Here is a 25,305-nt window from a genome sequence, read left to right as displayed (position 1 = left end):
AGGTTTTAATATTCACAATATCCTCCATTTGTGAGTAACATCTTCATGTTTATCCGCAAAAGCTTTATAAGGAAGAAAGATGTGATTAGCTGCATATTCTTGTGGTTCGGTTTTAGGATCAAATTGTTTTGACTGGGGAAAGGCACTCGCTCCTATATAAGCCGTTTCTGAAAGTGAGGAGCTCATTTGTCTCCAACTCGTTATTTGATGAGGGCCAGCTTCTTATTATCGTAATTGCACGTGAGTGTTACGGTTTTACTGTCCTCAGTCTTAGATACACAGTAGGCACATCTTTTATTAAAAGCAGCTCAGTTAAATTGTCATTTACAGCAGCTCATTCCAGGAGCTTAAATCAGGACTGACTCTACGAATACTTGGCTGGAATACGTCAAATGAAAAGACACGTGTGCTTAATCAAGCACGGAAAACGCAGTAGCCTCAAGAGAGAACGCGGCAGGGCAGACACAACGCAAAACAAATGCAACACTCTCCCCCCACCCACAAAATTGCAAACACTAAACAAATGCTTGTCCCGAAATACAACGCATGTCCTACAAAAACAAACCAAGTGAAAACCAGGAAGTGAACAATACAAAAATGACGTGCAAAAAAACGATCACCCAAATAGACACCCAAACAACTAATACATAAATCGCCTGTAAAATCGTAGTATAAACAAAATAATATAACAATATAAAAATATATAATCTCAAAATAAAACACGTATAAAAGCACGAAAACAAAACACAAAAATTTACTATTCATAACTCTATATAAACGTGCGTGAGTGATGAGAAAAGATGCGTCGATTATCGTATACTACCTTCGACATCTGGGTAAAAACAAGGTCTCCGTGTAATGCGTTGTGGACGGGTTGGAGAATGTAAAACATCGTCGGTTACTAAACTGTTATTCTGAACTGCGTTCTGAATATTTTCCGGCACTATGTACACCCCTGGTCGCAGCTGGTTATAATTAGTAGACGTTATTTCTGGTTCCGGGCTGCAGCATGCACGAAAGTGATGGCTGTTGTTTGTCGGATTTGTTGAGCGAGAATTTTGCCCTTCACTCTCGCTCACACCTTCTGAAGCAGGATTGTCCACCGGTCTGTAAAATTTGCCAAAACTTCTTTTCAGTCGATTAAAATGTACCGTACAGGTTTTACCTTCGCGATTTTCTATCATATAGTTTACAGGAGGAATAACTTTTTTAACCACGTAAGGGCCTTTATAAGGAAAGTGAAACTTTCTTGTTTCATGTTTTTGAAGAGCCTCGTCTCGCAACAGGACCGCATCACCCTCTTCATACCGATCGTCAGACGCCTTTTCGTCGTATCGTTTCTTCATTTGCAACCTACGTTTTCCCAACCTTGATTGAACTTTTTGGTGAACCAATTTCATTCTGTCTTGCAGATGAAGGATGTCTTCACACTTTGGGGTAAAAATTGGTGCTTTACTAATAAGATCTGCAGGCAACCTCAGATTCCTTCCGGTGAGTAAGTAATGAGGAGAAACTCCAGTTTCCTCGTGAACACTTGCATTGTAAGTAGCGCTAACCGATGAGAGCGCATCATCCCAAGAAGTTGGGTCAACCTGAACGTAATTTTTTAAAATCGCAATTATGGTCTGATTGTTTCTTTCCACACCACCGTTTCCCATTGCGTGATACGGGCTGGTTCTTGTCTTGTTGCAGCCCATTAAGCGTGAGAGCTCTTGAAAAAGAATACTTTCGAAATTCCGGCCCTGGTCGGAGTGAATTGTTTCTGGGACGCCATGTATCGTCACCCAACGGTGGTAAAGCAAATAAGCAGTATCTTTGGCATTTTGAAATTTCATTGGCCAACACTGCATGTATTTCGTGTAGGTGTCACAAACGACAAGAATATAACGGTTGCCGTTTCGTGTTTCGGGTAGACCGCTTAATACGTCGATTTCAACTTTCTGCATAGGTGTATTTTCTTCTGACGGAACTAATGGGGCACGAACAGTTCGCCTTGGCACTTTTCTTAAATCGCACAAGCAACACTCTTTGCAGTATGTTTCGACATCTTTGTGGCAAAATGGCCAGAAAAAACGCTCCTTTAACCTGACAAACGTCCTTTTGACACCCATGTGTCCACCTCCGTGGATCAAATCGTGAACAGACTTCAACACATCATTCTTCATTGTTGAGGGCACCAGCAACTGAGCATAAACTTCTTCCACAGAATTCTCGATTCTTCGACATAGCATACCATTATGTAGAAAAATCTCACCAAATATATTCCAATAGTGACGCAGGGCTTTGCTGTCATTTTTCACTTTTTTGAATGATGGTCGGCTTTCCTGGCTCATCCACTGAAACAGTCTTTTCAACACAGGATCATTTTGCTGCGCCTTAATAGTGTTTTCGGTTGACCATCCAGATGCTTCTGAAAAATCCATCAAACACACCTGGTAGATGTCCCGTGGTGGATTGCCGTTAGTTCCATGTACGTCAGAAGCACGTCGAAGGTTTCTTGCACGTTGCCTGTGACAGCGCCGAGCAATGTGACCATACCCCCCACAGTAAAAACACTGAAGTCTTCTTCTCTCTTGCCGAGGTTCTCTTGCTGTCTTCATTTCGTTTCGCAGCTGGGAAATTTCGTCGCGAAGTTTTTCGACAGTTAGTTTTAATTGGGATACGTCCTGGTGATCTCCCGCCACCGCTGCTACTTCTGACGTCATTATACGTGGTTCATGATGCGTCCGTTTTGCGTTTTCAATAATGTTCTTTGCTGTTGCGTAAAAATCCGGTTGCACATTTTTAGAGTTATCGCGTAAGATTTGAGAGGCTTGTTGACGATCTCTCAGTCCTCGAACAAGTAGGTTGTACAGCACACTGTTGCGCATTTCATGCTGTTCGTCGTTTGGATAAGCCATTTTTCCCAATTGAGCTATAGCTTCAAGAAAGTTTCTTACGGATTCGTCAAAACCTTGAGTGCGCTGAAAGAGTTGTTGCATGGCATGCTTTTGTGAAGATAGACCTGAAGCCGTGTCTTTTGCTTGTTGAATGAGTTCGTCATAACTGAGATCGTAGATTTCTTTACGACCATCGGTCATGGAGAATTTCATATCTTCCGGCAAACTTTGTAGAAATGCATGTTTCTTTGCCGCATCCGATGCTCTGACGCTGTCGCAGAAGGATTCAAATTCTTGTAGGAAAGATAAAAAACTATTGCCACGTTGGTAACGAGGCGGAGAATAAAAAAAATTCATGCTTCTTCAGTAAAACTTCATAAAATCTTCTGTGTATCTAAGAGGTCCTGCCGTGCTCGCCAGTGTTACGGTTTTACTGTCCTCAGTCTTAGATACACAGTAGGCACATCTTTTATTAAAAGCAGCTCAGTTAAATTGTCATTTACAGCAGCTCATTCCAGGAGCTTAAATCAGGACTGACTCTACGAATACTTGGCTGGAATACGTCAAATGAAAAGACACGTGTGCTTAATCAAGCACGGAAAACGCAGTAGCCTCAAGAGAGAACGCGGCAGGGCAGACACAACGCAAAACAAATGCAACATGAGCATAAAACTTAATCACAGAACAGAACCTTTTGCAGACGTTCAGTGGAATAAGGAGAGAAGTTTGCTATACTAGAAAATCAGCGATGCATTGAGAAGCGGTCTTTATTTGTATCAGATAGAAGAAAGTTTACAGCTATTACAGCTATGAAATTGCAACATACTGTACTATCTCAATTATTCTTTGTGTAAGTAATTTAAATGTTGTAGAAACTCAACAACCGGTTGATTTTATTGGTGTCAAAAATTAAGTTTACTTACTGAAGACCCCATTATAGGGCAACCATTGTCATCTGTATTAAGGCAGTCAGTTAGTTCATCAACTCAAAGCGTTTCTGGCTTATCTTTTTCTTTTTGTTGATATTATAGTTGCATCCGTTATTTGATTGCTTTCGTGTATAAGCGGTTACATTTAGGACCGCGAAGTTACGTGGTCGTGCTGCGAGGTCGGCCAAAGTTATCAAGGTTCAAAGTTTCATAGAAATATGTTACAGCTAAGCTGAGACAAAATGTTGAGGTTCATACTAAAAATAAGCAAAAGAGCCTAAATTATGTATCGGCAAATGTTCCCGATGCAGTAACTTTGATTAAATATCTTTATTGAAATTCTACAAGATACTGTTCATCATAACAAAATATGCAGTAAGTTATATCACACACAGATATAGATAAACCAGCAGTTGAAATGGATGTTGGTTGTGCGGTGAGTTTCTAACAACAAGACTTAAAGTTATATAACTGCCGGTTTTTTAAAGCCGTTATAGGAACTAATTTTTATCGAATATTTTGTAAAACGTTCAAGTTTACTTTTTAGATATTGTGTTTCTATATAAATGTTGTTATATACCTGATGTTTGTGTGAAAAAATCCTTTACATGTCTTCAAATTGGCAAACTTATTTGTTTCTCTTGATATGGGTGTCATCACTCACTAAAGGACAAGGTAAGATTCATAGATACCTGAATGTCGAAAGTAGAAAACTTCAACGAAATTAATTTAAAGTTTTATCCAGGCCTTCCATAAAACTTACGATAAGAATACGAAATTTCTTAAAATGAATGCTTGAATTTACATTGCAAAATGTGAAAGGCAGAAAGACTACTTCAACGGTGCATTTTTATGGTAATTGAAAGAACTAGCGACGACTGAAAATAATTAAAAAGCCGTATATTTTTTAAAATGCTCGTTTCGAACATATACTAAGTTGCAGTATATTTAGTTGAGGCAGGTTGAAATCAACGTTAAACATAAGGCCGGTTGTTTAAGTTGCTTGCTGTTTTATCATAAAGCGTCCTACAAACGTCAAATAAATAAAGTTTTTTCCATGCATCCAGGACTGATAATTTGGGCATTCAAAAATTGTATTTTACATATTTCACTATACTGCAATACAATTCTTAATTGAATATAGGTCAATTAGGAATAAGTATGGCTTACTGCATTCTCCAAAATTGTCGTCCTTTTTTGTTGATACGTGTTTGAATGGTTTTGTTGAACGTGCTTGGAATCACCACACTTGCTATGATGGTAGAACTGTTTTTGCCGATCTGGTTAGCATTGTTAGAATTTAATATTGGTGATAGGCAACGATTCCATCGGCACCAGAGTTAGTAGCAAGAGCAAATGAAAGAAGTTTTTAAGGTCATATGATGAAACAAACATAGGAATTTCTAATCACTTTCAGTTTGCTTTCATTTGTTGACTCGGCTGATTTTCGCCAAGACTAATCTTCTGTGTTTTTGTTTGCATAGTTATAATAAAGAAAAAGAAACGTTTAAAGAAATGATTTTAACTTTGTACACTCTAGGAAACGGAAGGGTTACATATATTATAATTAAATAAAAAACAAAAGTCTAAAAAGCAGAAAGATAACTACGTGATATGCTTCATGCGTCGTTTTATCATTAAAGTTGCTTGATATGTCCTACAAGGCGTAATATAATTCCACGTTTATCTGCATAAACCTTTTAAAAAAGAAAGACGTGATCATCTTTATATCCATGTGGTTTTACGAGCAGTTTTAGGATCATGATTTTGGCTGTGCAAAAAAGCTTGTTTGTATTGCAACCGTTGCTTAAAGTGAGTCCCCTTTATCTCCAACTTGTCACTGGATAATTACATCAACGTTAGCATAGAATTTATCGTAGAATTACGGTCAAAAATACTTGTCAAAAATACTTGCAAATTTATCAGAAAAAGGAAAGACGCCTCTTGAACCGCTAAAATATTGCGATGCAATGAGGAACGGGCTTCATTAATAACAATAAAGGTAGTTTTGTAGTAGTTTCGTTTATGATATTGCAAACATATTATCTCCGTCATTCCGTGTCTAAGTAATTTAGACCTTTTGCGTAATTCTGCGAAAACGGTGCATTGAAATAATTTTGTAGTAATAACCATAATGACAACTAAAACGACCACTATAGTTTTGCTTTTTTATGTCAGGCACAATTTTCAAAAATCATCAAGAAATTTCCTAAATCGTTAATTATTTATTACAAAAATAAAATTAAGGATCGTTTTATTCTGCGACAAATTTTCCAAATAAAATGTTGAAAAATGCTTATACCTAGTAATGGTCGGTAAAAATGAAATGCTTTGCAATTTCTATCATTGATTTGGAGCAGGAGAGGTTTTAAATTTCCGGAAAATCCACACGCAATAAAAGTAGAAGGACGTGTTTTTCGCATGTATTGTGTGTATACAAATTATTACAGTTCTAGTACTAATATGATATTTTTCAAGCGGCCATTACTTTTTAATTTGCTCTGTTAGGACAAGAAAATCCCCCACATAGTCTAGCTACTCCCATTCCCATTGATCATTGCCTGCTGGAACCAGATCAACTTGTCCCTCTTCCCGTCATCTTCAATGAACCTCTCGACTTCAAGGAAGATCCTCGCTATAATATAGGTAACGCTTTCTTTTCATTTCAAGTTACTATCAGTCTCAAGATTGAATCGATAAGAATGTTAGGATAAGGACCATGTAATTAAACTGAATAATTTGGTAAATTGTAGTTTTCTGAAATTAAAATAATTATACTTAACAATGAACAGCCTTAATCAATTTTTATGTATTTTTTTAATGAATGCAGAAAGTGACTCGGTCAGTAAACCCAGTTCAGGTAAGCTAAATAGTTCTATATCTATTCTCTTGACAGGATAATATACCAAATGTGAATAGGTCTACATGATAACGGAATATAATTAACACCTTTTGCGAACAATAACTAAAAACAATATTCTTATTCTTTACACCGTAAACTCTAAACTGTAAACAACAACGGCAATGTTTTTCGATGTAGTTTGGCACTAAAGTGCAATAAATATTTAGATTGTTCTCGACCATTACCTGGACCAAACAGTTACTTTTCTATTGATGTTGATAGCAGTGTCAATCCAGTCAGTCAAAACAGTAAAGTATAATTGCTATCCTGGCTTCTCTGCTACTGGCCCAACCCGATTTTCATGCCAAAATGGTACTTGGGATATTGAACTTCGAATTCCAAACTGCACGATTCCCAAAACAGGTTTGTAAAACATTTCCACAAACTAACCGTTGCGTCCAACTTTTGTTTAAACTCTTGATTTCTACGCAGGATGCGGAAATCCTCCTTTTCTACCAGGTGGCGATATAATAGGTGACCCGCCATATGATCTCAATGATACAATATCCTATCGTTGTTTAGAAGGGTTTGAACTAGGCAACTCAAATGCTTCTTCCACTAATCGATGTGAGCCTGGTAACCAATGGAGCTTGAAAACAAACGACGAAAAATTTCCAGTATGTCTTCCAGGTGAGCAAATAGCTATTCTGCAACTCCTATACCAGAAAATAAAATGCCAGCTCTTTATGAGCAACGATAAACAATGAAAAGTTTTTTCTAAACTAGGAAATATTTTATTTATTGTCTTACTGTAAATTAAAAATATACAATTTTCATCATTATACCGTTTTAGTTTGTTTTGTTCCCCCACCACCGCCTGATGGCACAATGCTGTTATCTAGTGAAGAAATCTTCAACAGAGACACTTTTTCACTGGGTACAGAAGTGACATTTGGTTGCGAAGATCCATGTTCAGCTCAAGTGAAAAGCACATTCACTTGTACTTATTCTGGTTGGCTAGGAGAATTTCCTTATTGTCTTTTAAGTGAGTTGACGAATAAATATTTTAGACTTTAGGAAATTTATTGAAAATAGTCAACTCAAAAGTACATTTACACTTGGATCTGATGTTCTGTTGGCTTAGTTTTACAAGCGGCTTGTTCTATACAGTAGTTCAACGCCAAACCGCAAAAAAGGATATTTTGTACTTTGGGCCGATAAAGGTTACATATTGTAATCAATTCTTAAATAAGCAGAAAGGCAAAAACGTGACATACCCCATTCGTCGATTGCTGTAGATGTGTAAATGTGCGTGACACCGCTTATGGTGCGTAATAGTTCTATGTTTAACAGCACCAGCCTTGTAGGAAAGATAGGCGTGATTAGCTACACATCAGAGTACGTCACCTTTCGGGTGGTGTTTGCATAGAAATCGTTTTTTGAAATGAGTAACCCATTTTTTTCCAACCAGTCATTCCATGACAGCCAGCTTCTTTATCGTAATTGCTTTATCGTGAAAATATACAGTCAAATTTATAGGCGGAAGCCAACAATGATATACATATAAGTTTAGCAGTTATGCGGGTAAAATAGCGATGCATTGGGTGGTGGTTTTTGATCATATGGCGCTTATATAAATGCTTTCTGTCTTCGTTGCTGTGTGAACTTACAAAAAATATCCTGGAAATTTAAGGAGAATATCTTAAAATTACAAATTTGGAAAAGCCGTTATTCTAGCAGAAAGAAAAACGTTATACAATCTTTATTTTCCTTTGTACAAAAAACCCCTGTTTGCAAACCACGTTCAAACGTTTACAAAATATTGTTTTAATTTAAAAAGTTTATTTATCTATGTTCATATTTTTGTAATTCAGGTTGCTATAATCCCCCGTCTGTAGCAAACGCAAGCATTTTTCCCACCTCGACAAGAGAGGGTTCACAAGCGCGGTACATCTGTGATTCTGGACTTCATACTTCGGACGCTACACTCACCCAATGCATTGAAGGAGAATGGAGGATTTTAGTTGAACATCCCCGGTTTCTTGAACCTCAGCGCGTGTTCAATTTTCCAACTTGCATTGAGTCAGCTAACGGTACGATCTTTACAGAACTTATATCTTCTATATCATATCATATTGCTTAAGAAATCAATTGAGTGCTTTAAATTGACCAGGATGCGGGAACCCTCCGCTTTTAATAAATGGAGCATATAAAGCTGAAAGTGAACCCAATCAACAACATTATATTCACGAGACCATTACTTACTTCTGCATCAGTGGATATTATTTAAACGCACCAGCGGGAGCAAAAAGCACTTGTCTTGCTGGAAACCGCTGGAGTTTGAACGAAAGTGCTTCGAATTTTCCTATGTGTGAACCAGGTGAATTATTGGTTTTTAGACTTTTGCTGAAAGTTGTTAAAAGTTACAATGATCTGTATATAAGCCTACATAGTACTTTTAGCTGTATTTTATGTTACCATAGCAAGGAATTTGCAGTTACCGGGTAATCACGTATAATATTTATTCCTCATTTGTAAAATGATCAATTTTTTTTCTGTAGTTGAATTCGAACCGGTTCATTAAAGTTACTGTTGGTTAAAATGGTTGGTTTGGTGACACTTAATCACGCGACACTTAATCACGCGACGCTTAATTACCGACACATAATCACTAGGACATTTAATCACGCGACACTTAATCACGCGACACATAATCACTAGGACATTTAATCACGCGACACATAATCACTTCTTAATTCGTGATTAGACTCCACAGAGAGATGCACACGAGCTTGAATCACTGAATTTTCCTCACGCTTTTCCGACATCGAAGTGATTATGTGTCGCGTGATTAAATGTCGCGTGATTAAGTATCAAGGTCGCGTGATTAAATGTCCTAGTGATTATGTGTCGCGTGATTAAATGTCCCAGTGATTATGTGTCGCGTGATTAAGTGTCCTAGTGATTAAGTGTTGCGTGATTAAGTGTCGGTACACCAAAATGGTTGATTGATTTATCAAATTAATCTTTTTGTTTATCAATATTTTTTTTTTGGTAAGTTGGTAACTATAATACGAAATTGTTTCCACTTGTTTTTTAGATTGTGGAAGTCCTGCTAGAGCAACAAACGCTACAGTTAGAGTGTTCTCAACAACTGAAGGATCTGTTGCTCACTACATTTGCGACGAAGGATTGTCCACAAATGATGTAACAACATCCACTTGCAGAAGAAACGGAAATGTTGTTTCATGGGACCTTGTTCAACTTCCACGATGTAGGATCTCCAAAAACGGTAAAAAGATCTTGCATTCACTTTACGGAACTTTGCGATTAGAACCTACACGATGAAATGTTGTGTCGTGTCGTCATCGTTGTCGTGCGAGCAGTCCTTCTGCAACCACAGTTAGATTTTGAAGCAGAAGTCGAGCAGCTGCATGGGTCGTTTGTCGTCCAAAGCTAACGAACCATGCATTTCGTAGGTAACATCGTAGATAGGATATGATGGGTAAATAGGACGTGATCTATATGATTTGCTACTTCTCGCTATTCTCAAAAGTTGTAGTCTGCAGTTTGGCCCTCATGTGGTTAAACCGTACCGTTGCAGTCTATCCTGGGCAGTAATGTTGTAGAGATCTTATTGGGTATAAATCGACGTTGGGGCTGAAAGTTTAAAGTGTGATAAAGTTTTTGTACCACTCTGTGTTCAGTTTGAAGTTCGCCCGACAAACCGTAATGAATCCATTCTATGCGTGTTTTAACTACTGCATTGCGGCCGTCACAATTAAGTGCATTGGTTTTACACCTCAGTTATGCCTATTTGCTGACAAAAAATAACTTTAAAAAAGTAGTTTTAAAAAATTGTTAGGGTAAATCGAAGTCTCGATGCCCGGCGGTAAATATAAAACGTTTATCGTGGCAATGCCTTGCCTGTTTGATTCTTCAAGGTTATATGGCCTATATGGAGGTTGTCCAGTGAGGTAGGAGGCAAACCACCAGTCACAATATTCAAAAGACTGTTTATTACTGGTTAGGTTTAGTGAGTATACTGAGACAACTTGCAGGCGAGTAGTGTTCAGCATTTGAGAAGTCTGACGTCAGAGATGCAATACGTGGAGTAGCAGTCCCAGCCTGAAACCAGTGTAGACTCTGGTGTATTTGCTTTGCATATTTTTTGATAATATTGCTATCTGAAAGGAAAGGCGATGAGACAGCGACTGCTTTTATGCTTTCGGGTCGCGTTTTGTTGGCTTTTGACATCTGGTCAAATTACAGTTTTAACCAGTTCATTTTAGATTGACTTAAATGTGTAAAACGATGCATGAACCATTGAATATATACATACTAAGCTTACAGTACATTTCCCCATATAAACTCATATTTTATTTATAGTAACTAAATGTATGATTTATGTGAGTACAACTAAAACTTACAAAACTTAATTTTAACCAGGATGTGGCAATCCTCCAATGATCAATAATGGATTTGCTGTGAGAATTCCTCCATATAATGAAGGCGACATTGTGATGTATGATTGCTTCCAAGGTTATGAGTTGGATGCTCCTGGTGGTTCTTATGTCGTTTGTCGTCAAAATGAATGGATTAATGAGTCGGAATCACCAATGCTTCCTTTTTGTCGTCGTGGTAAATAAACATGTATCGAATAACGTGCTCTTGCAACAAAACTGTCTAAACTGGTATTTGTTATTTACAATATGATTATAGCGTTATTGCTTTTGTCAGCTATGCTAGACGATATAAGGTCTTGCTTTCCGTAATAAATTTTGAAAAATTTCGAAACTTCGATTTTTTTCTTATAGTTTGCTTATCACTGCCCATTTTACCTCCGGGTGGTGTAGTACTGGTGGATGAAACTTTTCGCAACAAAGACAGAATATCATTTTCCAACGGAGTAGAACATGGTTTTGGTTGTCAACCGGGATATCGTTTGGTGAGTGATGCAGCAACGTTGACTTGTGATGAAGGAGATTGGAAATGGATTGCCAATGGAAAACCAGCTGACGAACCTTTGTGTTACCGAGGTATTTTGATAACGTAAACTTTATCGTCAAAGATTGAAGTTCATATGACAATCTAACATGCGATTTTGCATAAATTAATCTGTTCATTTTGGTGAGTTAAGTTTTGAAATTGTTCGCACGCATTGCAATTCCATCCAAATAAGTTATGAAGCTTCAGTTTCATAAGTTTTACTTAGATTGCGGTCCACCACCGAAGGTAGCAAATGCAACTGTCGACGCTTTGGCGACAGTGGAAACGTGGACTGTAAGTTATATCTGTAATCCATGCCTTTCCGCTTCCGATCAAAACACAATCAAACGCGATAGCAGCGGAAAATGGGTTTCTTTGTTCGAAGATGTTGGTGGGTCTTTGCCAACATGCAGTATTCCATCTTTAGGTAAGGTATAGAAGCACACTTTTAAGTTTTTATAGTCATCTGCTAAATAAGTTATTTGGAATCAACGCAATGATTAACTGAAATTTACCTTTTTTTCTATTTACAATATTACAGGTTGCGGAGATCCACCCTTTCTCAAAGAAGGCGAGTATTACTTCGAGGGTCCACATTATAATGACACCGTGACCTACCAATGCAACTTCGGCTTTGAGATTAGGGCTCCCAATGGAACTACCAGCACTTGCAAGCCAGGGAATACCTGGAGCCTTTCTCCAGAGTTAGCAAACTTTCCTACTTGCAACACCGGTAATTACTAAGATGTCCTCGCTAATAATAGGATAATTAATCATCTAGTTTTTTTTATCTTTTTTATCTGTTTTAGTTTTATGTTCGTATGTTCTATAGGTTGTGTTCAACCACCGCCAGAAGCAACAGGCGGTTTGGAAATTGTATTTAATACTTTAAGAGGTATGTTTGGTTATGGATTTGGGTCAATGACAACGTACGGTTGCGATAAAGGCTCTACTCTTATTGGGAGTCCCACTCTGACTTGTAAGAATGGAATGTGGCTCCCTGGCTTGCCTACATGTGTGCGAAGTACGTGTACGTTTTAGTAAAGCGCGTGGGTTTTAAAATGGCATAATACTTACGTTGATGCATTTTGTATAATTGTTCTGCGCGAGTTTAAACATATTATTTCTGCACTAGTTATAGGTTTTTCCTTAGTTGTCAGCAAAGGCAAAGCTAAATACATTTTTTGTTCAGACTGTAGAGCCCCACCGCCAGTAGCGAACTCAAAAATTAAACCATTATCCGGTTCTGATGCACAAAGTTATGAGTATGTTTGCGATCCAGGGTTTTATACTAACGATTTAAGAATAACTATTTGCCTTGTTAATGGAACTTGGAGTTTAAACAGACTTCCCAAATGCAAAGCCCCTAAAAGAGGTGAATATACCTTTAACATTTTTTGATACACGTTTTAACATATTCCTGGTTGTTTATTTATAGATAAATAATCCATTTCTTTAAAGTGCTGTAATATGCTGCAGTTTGTCAAGTAGGCATATAGCCTATATATTAACGTGCTATTTGCTTCTTGATATTGTTTCTAACCTGCTATTGCTATACTGCACAATTAAAACATTATGCACTAAAATCATGTTGTAGCCACTAATAATATATTAACGCAGGTTGTGGAAATCCATCGCCTTTGCAAAATGGTAAGTATTTTGGTGAAGCTCCATTTGCAGAAGGTGGCTCAGTAATTTATCGGTGCAAAGATGACTTTAAGATGGTGGCTCCAAATAGTTCTGTGAGCACTTGCCAAACTGATAACAAATGGAGTCTAGAAGTGTCTCCGGGCCATTTTCCCGAATGTCAAAGCGGTATGCAACCATAAGCCTACAGCAAATAAGAAGAAATAACATGGGACTTCAGAAGCAAAACCGTGCATGTCTAAGTTATATGGTGGTATATTAAGCCGGTTGAAAAGTAAAAGTGTGAAACCAAAGAAATCCTACGTGCTACTAATTTGCTTTAGACTACTTTACGAAAGATATTGTACTTTCAACATTTTCTTTGCATTAACAAAATTTTCTTTCAGGTTGCAAAACTAAACCAACAAGGCCTGACGGCAGTGTGATCACTTTAAGTGAGCCCGTTGCAGATAATAATGGATCCTACTCAAAAGGTTCCACAATTGTGTATGGTTGCAAAGAGTACAAAGACCTGAATGGGCCGGCGGCCAGTACATGTACTGAAAATGAGTGGTTTCCAGATATACATCAGATACATTGTTTTTCTGGTAAGCATTTTATTGTACAATATGAGAAGATACTATACAGAGTAAATGTAGCATCAGTTTTGATTTTATACGTTTTGAACTAAGCTGCATTCGGCATGTTTATTCCGGACACTTACGTCTTTTACGGGCCGCGGAGAGCGCTGGATGTTGTTCAAACCAACGACTTCATTCAACATGATTTTCCTATTTTCCCTATCATCGTCAACAATACCGCTGGCGACAGAACGAACGATTCAGATTTTGTTCCCATCATAAGTGTTTGTGGATATCCAGGATTTTGCGTTGGATCTCCTCCTGACATATATTTCAACTGTTTAAACCAAACTTTGTTCGAATGTGAAGCTTGTGGTGTAGGCCGTGCAGCGTCTTTCCTCTTTTTTGTTTTGCTTTTTGGTTTGGCAATCTTTGTTGGCAATGCATTAGTAATCTGGGTAGGCTACAAACGCTTTAATCGAGGAAAAGCAAACAAAATGGACATCTGCAAAACTTCTCTGGCAGTAGCTGATATTTTAACAGGTAATGAAGAAATGCCTTACTTAATTATTTTATTCTGGTTATTTTAATTACCTGAAATTGCACATTTCTCCCCCCTCTATCTGTATGTATCACAACCGAGTATTTTAAAAATAAGTATAATTCGTCTCGATAGTTTTATTGCTTTTCAATATTAAAATGCTTGTTAAGCTTTTTTTTCTTTTTCAGGAGTACAAATTCTGGTTGTAGTGACTTACAACTTTAGTTGGTCAATGAATTCAACACCAAAAGAACTTAATTAACAGCATTCAATATTGCGGGGATCACCACAAGCTTATGTGGGAGGAATATTTTTTCTTTTCACTCTCACATCATCTCTATTTCATTTGGTCTATCTGGGTGGAGAAAGATTATATGCAATCGCAAAACCAATACGTTATAAATGGCAAGAGAAAACGTCTGTTTATGTCGGCCTTGGTGTAGTGTGGATCCTGTCATTGTTAAGCGCAACGGCTCCAGGTAACTTATCAATGTTTCAAGAAATTTTTATTTTTAAAGGTATCGCAGAATATTACAGGTTTTATTTTTGTGTCGTTATTTTATCCTCTTTTCTTTGTTATTTATTCTTCAGCTTGGTTCCCCACTCATTTGCATTTCACCTATTTGACACCAATTTTTCTGTATCAACCTGCCATCACGAGCACTGCTTCAAACATGGATTACTCAGTTGCTATTGCCTTTATGATAATATTTTACCTTTTACCATTTATGTTGCTCGTAAGTTAGAGTGCTTGGATATATCTGTGTTATTCTATTTCTATAAACATATATTGTCTTTGTCTTCTGTGTTAGCAATGATATCTAAATCGTACTGCCTTATTTTTGTCGTATATTATATACTAGAATTGTAAAACCCTTCATTACCAGGCTATTTTTTGGCATTTTTAATAGTGGAGGATAATAAACTTTTGATAATATATTTTGCGATTTTCTTTTGTTTTATTAGACTGCGTCTTGTTTGGCGACGGCAGTTTTTATGTATAAAGCTGTAAAGCGAAGAACGAATATTACAAATGCAGATCAATCACATTCTCCAAACAAACGCAGAGACAATCCAAAATTGGCAGTTCTGAAAACGATAGCAATTATGCAGATCGGATTCACAACTACGCTGCGTAAGTCTTTTTGAAGATATACTAGCACTATTGTTTCTGGCTCTGTTTAAACTGTTTAAATTTCAAACGGTTTCATTTTTACAAAGCTTTTGTTGTTTGATACATGTTTGTTTGATTCAGTTCCATTAGTCATTGTAAGTTCTCTGTTCTATGCCGATTGCTTGGATTGCGACAACATTGCTCAACCCTACATTGTTTGCTTTTATCTCAGCATGACAAACAGGTATTAGTAGCTAACCATACAAGTTTTTAAAAGTATTTTGAGAGTTTATAATTCTCCAGCTCAACCCTTTGACAACTACTGTTTCGTTCAAAGTTTGGTCAACTTCGTCGTGTATAGCGCAAGGGAGCGTGATTTTTGGAACGAGGTTGTGGACATTTTCAGACCTGGCTACTTGAAGGAGCTGAGTGTTCACTCTGCTGCTCAATCACCAAGGAAGGGTAAAAACTTGAGTAAAAAGATGGATTCCTGCAGGACCGTTATTGAAACTTATAAAAGACAACAGCCAAAGTAAATTTCTATTTAAGAAAGAAAAAAACTTTTCTGACCGTTCTTAAATAATTTGTTCACCATGTTATTATACCGGGTTCATTGTACAGTAGCACTACTGTGTAAACATTTCGGTTATTGTTTGATATCTCTCTGACAGGGAAGAAGCAAGTACTGTTAGCACATATTCACTTAATTCGGCTTTTTTTTAAGTTTCTCTGACTGTTCGTCTGTACCATACAGAAAAACACAAAGTTTGTTTTGATCCCAATCGTTTTTCTTGATCTATTTCTCTTAACCTGATTCACCTACATGAATGTCGTTGAGTGTTCGTATTACAGCGAAGTGTTTTGTATGTAGATGTAACTTTTGTTTGATTGGACTTTCCAAAAATATCTCATCATGTAGCAAATAGAAAACAACACTATAAGTATTTTGAAACTTTTGTTGCTAATTTTTGTTGGTTTATATATAATATATATATTTTGTTGGTATACATTATGAATACACAGTGCTTTTAAATTGTATTATCCACAACTTTTCGCCATCTTTTTGTGGAAATAAGCTGTCGTCTATTAAGCATGCATATAGTGTAAATAAATATTTCATTATTTATGTTTCATCTTTTTTACACTTAAAATTCGTGTGTCGTTATTTGAATTTTATAATCCATAAATTTTCGCAACTGAATGCTGGGGAACGTCTGCCGCCTATTAAGTGTATACCGCCTATGAAATGTATGGTGTAAAAGATTATTTGATTATTTTTTTTTCATCTTAATTACACCAACTTTAACTTTAACCTTCGCTTTTATCTTCTGCTTTATTAAAGGAAATGTCTCAGCACACATCTTCTCGGAGCATTAGTATTTGTATTATTGCTTGTTTTACGATATATGTAATGTTGTAATTGTGTTAGCTTAGTATAAAGTCCCACCTGTCCAACAAATTTTCAGCTAATGCTGAAAACTTTTAGGTTTCGACGGTGCAAATAATGCAAGCAATGGGTTATGATCTTTTACTACATCAAATATGCGACCAAACAGATATTGTTGAAATTTCTGTAAAGTACAAAAAAGTCATATTTTTATTTGACTACAACTTCCTTGAGTTTCTGCTCGAGTTTATGTAACATTTACGATAGGGCGATCTCTTCCGTCAGGGAAGTAAGTCACGTAAAATAAGTGGAAAAGAGCAGCCAATACGTGACCTGCGTCGATTAAGCCATTAGACTTCTGTGTGCTACGCTAACCGCCTATCCGCGTAGTTCAGTAAGCATCATATTTTTGAACTGTGAAGGGAATTTTCTTTTTGTAGAAACCAAAGTTATTAATCATTACCGAACTATACTCTACTCCTCAATTGCTGATAGCCTGCTTCACGCTGTTACTTGCATTAATGTAAATAACTTTTTTGTTAATAATGAACCTTTTTTATTACCTGCAGAGTAACCAATAAAGTCAATATATGGTAATAGAAAATAAATAAATCGTTAACCGATAAATTGCTATAAAACGATGTTTTTAAGTTTATTTTGAAACATAATATTGAAAAAAAGAAATTGCTTGTAAGAATTGTTGAATATCGAGAAATATTTCCTGATATTGGATCGCATTTGCTATTCGAACATTTACTGCATGATGTCTTATTACACGTTTTTTTGGATCTCTTAACTGCACAATCTGAATTAAAGTAAAGTCCAAGAACTTTTTAACGCTTTAGTGCTTCAAAAATGTAATTCGAAAAGTGGTTGGGTGACACGTTTTAATCCTTATTTTGTAAGACGATATTGTAGTAAAGTTACCTTTTTAAAGTTGCCATATAAGTTGTTATTTTGCGTAAAAGAGAAGACGCAAATTTTACGATCGTTATTTTGATAAATTCGCTGTATTGAAATTGCGGTTTTCACAAACGTTGTTATTGCTATTCTGAACCCGAACCGTCCAATTCCTTTGTATATTGTTTTCTACCGCCACTTGGTCCCAATATTCTAACTACCTTTGATGTTGATAGCAGTGTCGTTCAAGTCAAATCCACAGTAAAGTTCGAATGAATAAAGTATTGGAAATGTCAAAATTGGAAATGGGATGTAACATACAGGATGCGGAAATCCCCTTCCTCTGCCTGGTGGCGATATAGTAGGAGACCAGCCGTATGATCTCAATGTCTATTTGGGGGTAATATTTTTATTTTCACTCTCACATCATCTTTATTTCATTTGGTCTACATGGGAGGAGAAAGATTATTATATGTAGATCGCAAAACCAATACGTTATAGATGGCAAACGAAAACGTATGTTTACGTCGGTATCGGTGTAGTGTGGATCCTATCATTGGTAAGCGCAACGGTACCAGATAAGTAATTTATCAATGTTCTTAGAAGTTTCATGTTTCAAGAGCATGTATTCTAAATGCTCTGGGGGAAACTTTTGTTGAACTTTCTATAGCAAGCATTTGTTATCTTCATGTTTTTGTTATTTTTATGTCAGCCTGGCTTCCCAATCAATTGCATTTCACTTATTTGGCACCCACTTTTCTTTATTATACTGCCATCGCGAGGTTTTCATCAAACGTAGATTACTAGGCTGCAATTGCTTTTTTGATGTTTGTAAATTTTGTGGATAGATGAACAGTATGGCCTCAATACTTTTAAAGTCAATTACTGCACTAAAGTAATTGCAACACGATAGCTTTCATCAAAGTAAATCATACTTTATTGTCAAAGTAATTATAGGATTTCACAAAATTAGCTAATGTACATTTACGAATATTACTTATGGCCTTTTGTTTCGTGTTTTCCGACTGCATCCTGCTTTTGAACTGCAATTTTCGTGTATAAAGCTGGTAAGCAAAATACAAGGAACACTGGCACAGAACCATCACAATCTTCCAACAAACGCAGGGACAAACGAAAACTTTCAGTCTTGAAAACGATTGCAATTATGCAGAACAGATTCACTGTTACTTTGAGTGAGTTTCCTCACGGTAACTCGACTCTTAAAATAAAAACTGTTTTACATTTTAGGCATTCATGGACTTTATCTCAAATTATTGATCGAAATCATTTTAGTTTTAATTTTTTTGTACATTATTTTTATTTGGTTTGGTTCCAATGGTCGTCTCGAGTTCTCTATTCTACACTCAACGCTTGGATTGCACCAACATTGCGCAACCTGTCTTAGTTTATTTGCTTTTATTTCAGCATGACAAACAGGTCTGGTCATGTTTAAAAAAGTTTTGGATGATTTTGTAAGTGTTTGCCCTTATCAATCTCTGTTTGTTGACAACTTCTGTCTTTTGCAAAGCTTGGTAAAAGGTCAAAGGCTGGTCGTGTACAACCTTGGTCAAAGGTTGGTCGTGTACAGAGCGAGAGAAGGAGAATTTTGGAATGAAATCGTGAACATTTTCAGACCCGGCTACTTGAGGCAGCTGAAAGTTCAAGACATGGTCCCTAATTCTAGAAATGACGAGAATTCAAGTCAACAAATGCATTCCAGCGTAAAGGTCATTGAAACTAATACAACATCGCTATCAAAGGAAACTTGAATTTAATACAAGATGTATATTTTTACCAAGTTTAATGCTGATTTTACAATGGTGTTTTATCGCGTACTGTATATCATTGTTGGGTTAATATTTCGGCTGTTGTTGTTTCGAAATCGTTTATATTGTACTGGAATAAATCGTTGGGTACAGTTAAAGCTTAAATTATTCATTAAAGCGTTAAACATTTTCTTGGTTGCTTACCATTATTGGCTGTGTTGACGTTGTTCCTTACGTGATGACTTGTGTTGACTTTGTTCCTTTGTTCCGTAATTGCACAGTTGATGCTAAAGGCTCAATTATCTAAGTTTTTCTTTGTGTTCTTTGTTGTGCTTTGACTGCTAACATCGTAACTTTGGCTCGGCAAAAAAGCAAAGTCAATACTTCGAGGTCGATAAGAATAAAATGAATACGATGCTTCTTAAAGTTAACGCCTCCGTGATACAATTTATCATGTTTGAACGAGTTAAAGTAAATGTTTGTGTGTGTGTGTGACTTATTTTTGAGTGGACGTAATAAAAAGTTCCAGTCGTGGAAAAGAAAATCAGTTAGTTACACCATAACTATTGCCGTTTTGTTTGCATTTATTGTATTCAGCTTAAGCTATCTGCAATTTTTTCATGCCATACAGTATTATAGCAATTTATCATTTCAATATTTTTGTTTATATTCTTTATAACAATGCTTTTGTACTTATTGATGGAAATGGTTAACGAAGTCGGAATATTTTGTAAAAACAGTTCCCAAAATTAGAGTTAGTGCAACGACATACATAAAAAACAATGACGTCATGAGTAAATTAGTAAGTTTATCATTCGCTCATTTTCGAATATCAGTTTTTTCAAATTCTCATTTCCTAACTAAGAGTCAATCTCAAGCTGTGTTGTTAACAATATAGGGCAAAGATGTTGATTATATTTTTTTGTCCAGACTTTGTGGTGTCTCTGTTGTGGTGAACTTCATACGGAATGCTTTGCTTCTTTGCATCATGATTGTTGATCTGACTCCGTAATTGCACGCGTTCTCTGCGTACATCTAAGTGCTTTAACAAAGTCAACAGTGTTGTTGAGAGAGAAGTCAAAACGCATTCTGCTTACATATAAATACTCCAAAAATATGCTTTCAATATCACTTCCAAACTTTACTGAATCAGAGAGAATTGTAATGTGCGCTGTGGTAACAGAATTTCCTAATCCCGGAAGTAATTCAAACGAAACTTGCATTAAACAAGGCCCAAAATATAACAGCGTTTAAGAGTAAAACAGCGCGCACTAATAGCACTAATACAGCACTAATAATATTAAAATTTTATATATGAAAGAGGAGGTGCAGGTAACATCGGACACTTTATCCCGAAATTCCCTTTTCGGATCTACGACAGAAAACCAACTTGTTTTACAAAAAGTTGACTTGTATGCAGTGCAGGATTAAGGTGGATGCTATTGATGCTGCAGCATTAGGCCCATTCCTGAAATAGGCCCAGACGAAAACAGACGTGAATTTTCCGGACGCTGAACAGTTTTCCTTTGCTTAATTAACCCACAAATAATTCTTATTATGAAATTTGTAGTCCGACTTTCGCACGCCTAGGCACGGTGTTACGCCTAGGCACGTAAGATAAAGCAAGATTTTGGCATAGACTACTTATTTAAGATGAAAAATTATAACACTTTTCGAGCTGTTTCAGGGCCCTTCATTACTTCAGCCGCAGATAAGATGCACGGCTTTATTAACTCTTCCCCAATCGTGTATGCTTTTTTTGGTTTTAACTATTCGTAGAGAAACTAGATAGGATTCATGAAGAAAGGATTTTTCGGTAGTCGTCATCTTTTCATTTGCTTTTTTTAATCGTTCATATCAGAGAATATTCGTCCAAAATATTCAAGTGGCTTGCCTTCAAGATTGTTGTGCTTTGAATGAAAGTGACGAACAACTTTAGAAGGTTTCATAACGTCATTTGGCAGAATTTGGGAGCACACCAAACATTAGGGCCGTGACGATTGTTCACTACCCGGAACTATTGTAAAACCAAGCTCCAAGTATTTTTATTGTATTGCCTGACAAATTCCCCTTTTCGTTTCTTACTTCCCTCTGTGACACTCAACTTATCTGCATATGCCCTTTTCGTAGTTTACATTTGCACCTACTGATACTTGGTTCATTTCCATTTTGAGAATTATTTGTTTCAGAAGTCTTAGTTTTTTCCTTCTTGTTAAAATACACTTGTTGGTTCGTTGATTCCATATTAATCCTTCTGTAGTTTAACAGGACAAGCTATTGCAGCATCTGAAAAGTGAAGAATGACCTTGTATTACAAAACTTTTTGAAAGCTAGACGCAGTTTATGACGAAACAATCATAAACGGCACAAAATCTAGGTCATCGGAAGGTTAACCTTTATTATTAAACAGTTCTGCTGTATCAACGAAGGAGAGATAGGCTATGCCAGTTTTAGCCTACTGCTGTGAATCGGCCAAGCGTAAAATGAGTTTTACAGGAAGTATCAACTTTGCAATGCTTATGATTCCAGATTAAAATTAGCTTGGCAGAAAGTAAGATACGGTACTTCGCGGACCGGCGGTTGAGAACCACTGAGTTAGGCTAAGCCTTAGGAATAGATTAGGTTAAGGCAGTAAGATTAGTACTCATTATGGTTGGGAAAAGAGTTAGCAATCATTATTGTTGAGTTCAATGTTGTTTCATTGCCGATTCACAAGCTAACACCGTGCAAACAACTGCCGGTTCACAACAAAAAATGATGGAAACCAGTGTCAGTTTATAACAAAAAATGACGGAAAGCATTGGGGTTCACTTGGACGCTAGCGACTGCCTTAATTCTAAGACAATTGCTAATGTTTTTTTTTTGCACTGTGACGTAGGCTAAATATACGGCGTTGTGTTTATTGTAACGGAAGATTTCAAGTTAATGCGATAAATTTTACGGTTCCACAATTTACAAATTTAGCTGCGTTTTGTGCACGCTTGCTATGGCGTCTCAACTCAGTGGATGGGATAAAGCGAAAAAGAAAAGGAAAGAAGCAGCAGAACAAGAAAAGCTTCTGGCGAAAATTCCAAAACTGAGTTCATACTTTGGAATGCGAGCAGCTTCGTCTCAATTGCCTGCGTCGGATGCGATTGCGAATTCGAGCGCTCCTGAAGACCAGGCCAAGCAAGATGAACCTGATGAGGAAAGAGAGGATAAAGAGCGGGAAAGTTCAGCGGAGAGAGCAGAGGTGAAAGGAGACGCTATCACTGGCGAAGCACTGGCGCAAACGCTGGAGGATATCACCAATGATTTAGGACAGTGGGGTAAAATCAACGCTGACACTCGAGAATATTGGGCCAAGAAAGGTTCAAAACACTGCCAACACACTGAATCGATGTTTGAAGAGAGCGCCAGACAATACCTAGGTGAATCATTCCAACGTCGATGCACTAAGACCTTCTTCGTGCGTACGCATCCGCTCAATGGTGAAAAATCCTATAGACAATGGTTGTGCTACTCGCCTTCGACCGGGAAGGTGTTCTGCTTTGCATGCAAGTTGTTCGGTGGTAATGCTGTTCAAGCAACCAAGTTCGTATCCGGCGGTTTCGACAATTGGAGGACAGGCGAATCCAGAATAAAAATGCATGAAAGCAGCGATGGTCATCGCAAGGCTATGTTGTCTTTTGCGAGCCGACAGAGGGAGGCCGGTCGTGTTGACTACCTAGCCGCTAAACAGGTCGAGGAAGAGCGGTGTTACTGGCGCCAGATTGTAAAGCGGCTCATCGACGTTCTGATATTCCTAGCTAAGCGTGGCCTTGCTATAAGGGGCGCGGATGAGATCATAGGTTCCCCTCATAATGGTAACTACCTTGGCATCATTGAGTTGTTGGCGGAGTACGATACTCTGCTGGCTAGCCATATTAGAAAATATGCGAACTGCGGGAAAGGTCACATTTCTTATTTGTCATCCACAATTTGCGAGGAGCTGGTGCAGCTCATGGGACAAAAGGTGCAGGACACCATCCTGAAAGAAGCCAAGAAGGCGAAGTATTTCTCTGTCTCGATTGACTCTACACCTGACGTATCACACCTCGACCAGCTAACGATTGTTATTCGATATGTTCTGCCGTTGGGTCCAGTTGAACGGTTCCTGACATTCTTGCCTATGATGAGACACACCGCTACGCACATGGCTAGCATACTTCTGAACTTTCTGAAGGAAAATGGCTTGGATGTTACTAACTGCAGAGGCCAGTCGTATGACAATGCGTCAAACATGTCAGGACGGTACAACGGTGTCCAGGCAATTGTGAAGCGAGAATGTAAATATGCTGCTTTTATTCCATGCTGCAACCACAGTTTAAACCTGGTAGGAGACCAGGCTGTTAATAGCTGCGCTGGCTGTACCAGGTTTTTTCATTTTGTCAATGGACTATACGTTTTCCTGTCTGAATCGACATATCGCTGGCAGAAACTGAAGAATCGCTGCACATTAACGCTCAAAGGTTTGTCTGGAACCCGATGGTGTGAACGTGCAGATGCTGTCAAAGCGCTAGTAGAAGGGTGGAAGAGCATTCAAGAAGTCCTGGATGAGCTTGCGGCAGATAAGGAGCAGAAGGCCGATACGAGAAACCAGGCCGACGGATTTTCGCGCAGGATGGACGAACTTGAGACAGCAGTTATGGCGACTGCCTGGAACGATATCCTATGCCGTCTCAAGAGTACGAGCATTAGCCTCCAAGACCCTACAGTCAGTCTGAATACGGCAACTAGTTTATTGGCATCAATGGTCGACACGATTCAATTTGCACGGGACAGATTTGACGTGTATGAGCAGATGGCGATCGAAAAGGTTCCTCACGGCGAATACAAGGCTGAAGAACGTCGAGGCCGTAAGCGAAAGCGAATGCCTGATGAAGGAGCTGCAAACGAAGAAAACCTCACCCCTAGGGAAACATTCAAAACCCATATATATCTGGTCATGATCGACAGACTGTTAGCTGAACTGGAAAAGCGAATGAAGGCGTATGAGGATATATCTACAACATTCGGATTTCTTTCGGAGCTAACGTCATTGAGCATAAAGCAGATCGAGAATAAAGCTCAAAATCTCGTTTCCTCGTATCCAGATGACTTGGAAGACACGCTGGTGGCTGAGCTCATACAGTTTGCTGCATTTATGCGCACCCAGAAATCGGTGAGTGTGAACGAGTCAGCAGAGCTTACCATGTACAAGCTTTTGTCGTCGTTGAACCTTTCTCAAACATTTCCAAACGTCGAGATTGCTTTGCGCATCTATCTGTGCTTGATGGTGTCTAATGCCTCCGGCGAGCGGAGCTTCTCAAAACTGGGAATAGTCAAAGGAGAGCTGCGGTCCTCGATGAGGGAGGAAAGGCTAAACATGCTGGCGCTTATGAGCATTGAACATGAGGTGCTGAGCAGCCTTGACTGCACTGACATGATCGAAGATTTCGCGCTTGCTAAGGCTCGAAAAACAGTAGTATAAGTAAGCAGCACTAGCGCAGCATTGACAATATGCCAACGTTAAGTTGATCTGGATTAGCCTTTTCTTCATTAACTCCGCTTTTCAGGCAATATTGGTATTGAATTGTGTTGGTGTTACATAGCCTGATGTTACTCTCGAGTTTTTACGATAACACGTCGTTATTATTGTTCATGTTCATTAAAATTTGGCTGACTGCGTCGAAAGCAATAAAGGCTCTTTGGTCGGTCTGATTACGCGTGTACGGTGGAGTCAGAGTGTCG

The 25,305-nt window shown here is 37.8% G+C and overlaps 3 protein-coding genes across 4 annotated transcripts; all 3 read left to right on the top strand.

Moving 5' to 3' along the window:
* Positions 1-4,363: 4,363 nt before the first annotated feature.
* LOC143449710 (sushi, von Willebrand factor type A, EGF and pentraxin domain-containing protein 1-like) lies at positions 4,364-14,708 on the top strand. Its single transcript, XM_076950022.1, has 19 exons — positions 4,364-4,483; positions 6,317-6,454; positions 6,639-6,668; positions 6,933-7,073; positions 7,143-7,340; positions 7,504-7,695; positions 8,525-8,743; positions 8,824-9,030; positions 9,751-9,942; positions 11,100-11,291; positions 11,468-11,689; positions 11,866-12,066; positions 12,181-12,372; positions 12,472-12,663; positions 12,832-13,014; positions 13,260-13,454; positions 13,673-13,873; positions 13,958-14,389; positions 14,576-14,708. The coding sequence occupies exons 1-19, from the start codon at positions 4,417-4,419 to the stop codon at positions 14,647-14,649; spliced, it is 3,468 nt and encodes a 1,155-aa protein (XP_076806137.1). The 5' UTR covers positions 4,364-4,416; the 3' UTR covers positions 14,650-14,708.
* LOC143467237 (uncharacterized) lies at positions 14,659-17,293 on the top strand. Of its 2 annotated transcripts, none has more exons than XM_076965034.1 (5): positions 14,659-14,866; positions 14,979-15,124; positions 15,354-15,522; positions 15,643-15,745; positions 15,805-15,975. In XM_076965034.1, the coding sequence occupies exons 2-5, from the start codon at positions 15,062-15,064 to the stop codon at positions 15,815-15,817; spliced, it is 348 nt and encodes a 115-aa protein (XP_076821149.1). In that variant the 5' UTR covers positions 14,659-14,866; positions 14,979-15,061; the 3' UTR covers positions 15,818-15,975. The 2 variants fall into 2 exon arrangements, with proteins under 2 accessions (XP_076821149.1, XP_076821141.1); XM_076965026.1 differs by having other exon boundaries at positions 14,662-14,866; positions 15,839-17,293.
* A 5,247-nt stretch (positions 17,294-22,540) lies between these two features.
* LOC143449700 (zinc finger MYM-type protein 1-like) lies at positions 22,541-25,045 on the top strand. The gene has a single exon (XM_076950011.1). It carries the CDS (start codon positions 22,541-22,543, stop codon positions 25,043-25,045), a length of 2,505 nt encoding a protein of 834 aa, XP_076806126.1.
* Positions 25,046-25,305: the final 260 nt, after the last annotated feature.

This window comes from Clavelina lepadiformis, chromosome 1, assembly GCF_947623445.1.
Source record: "Clavelina lepadiformis chromosome 1, kaClaLepa1.1, whole genome shotgun sequence".
NCBI lineage: Eukaryota > Metazoa > Chordata > Ascidiacea > Aplousobranchia > Clavelinidae > Clavelina > Clavelina lepadiformis.
This window is presented reverse-complemented; position numbering and strand designations above follow the sequence as displayed.

Excerpts from the sequence above, each read along its gene's own strand:
- LOC143449710 (XM_076950022.1), top strand. The coding sequence starts at position 4,417 with ATGTCTTCAAATTGGCAAACTTATTTGTTTCTCTTGATATGGGTGTCA. Across the intron at positions 8,744-8,823 it reads TTGCATTGAGTCAGCTAACG|GATGCGGGAACCCTCCGCTT; the intron begins GTACGATCTTTA and ends TAAATTGACCAG. Across the intron at positions 9,943-11,099 it reads ATGTAGGATCTCCAAAAACG|GATGTGGCAATCCTCCAATG; the intron begins GTAAAAAGATCT and ends AATTTTAACCAG.
- LOC143467237 (XM_076965026.1), top strand. The coding sequence starts at position 15,062 with ATGGATTACTCAGTTGCTATTGCCTTTATGATAATATTTTACCTTTTA. Across the intron at positions 15,523-15,642 it reads CGGATTCACAACTACGCTGC|TTCCATTAGTCATTGTAAGT; the intron begins GTAAGTCTTTTT and ends TGTTTGATTCAG. Across the intron at positions 15,746-15,838 it reads TATCTCAGCATGACAAACAG|TTTGGTCAACTTCGTCGTGT; the intron begins GTATTAGTAGCT and ends TTTCGTTCAAAG.
- LOC143449700 (XM_076950011.1), top strand. The coding sequence starts at position 22,541 with ATGGCGTCTCAACTCAGTGGATGGGATAAAGCGAAAAAGAAAAGGAAA.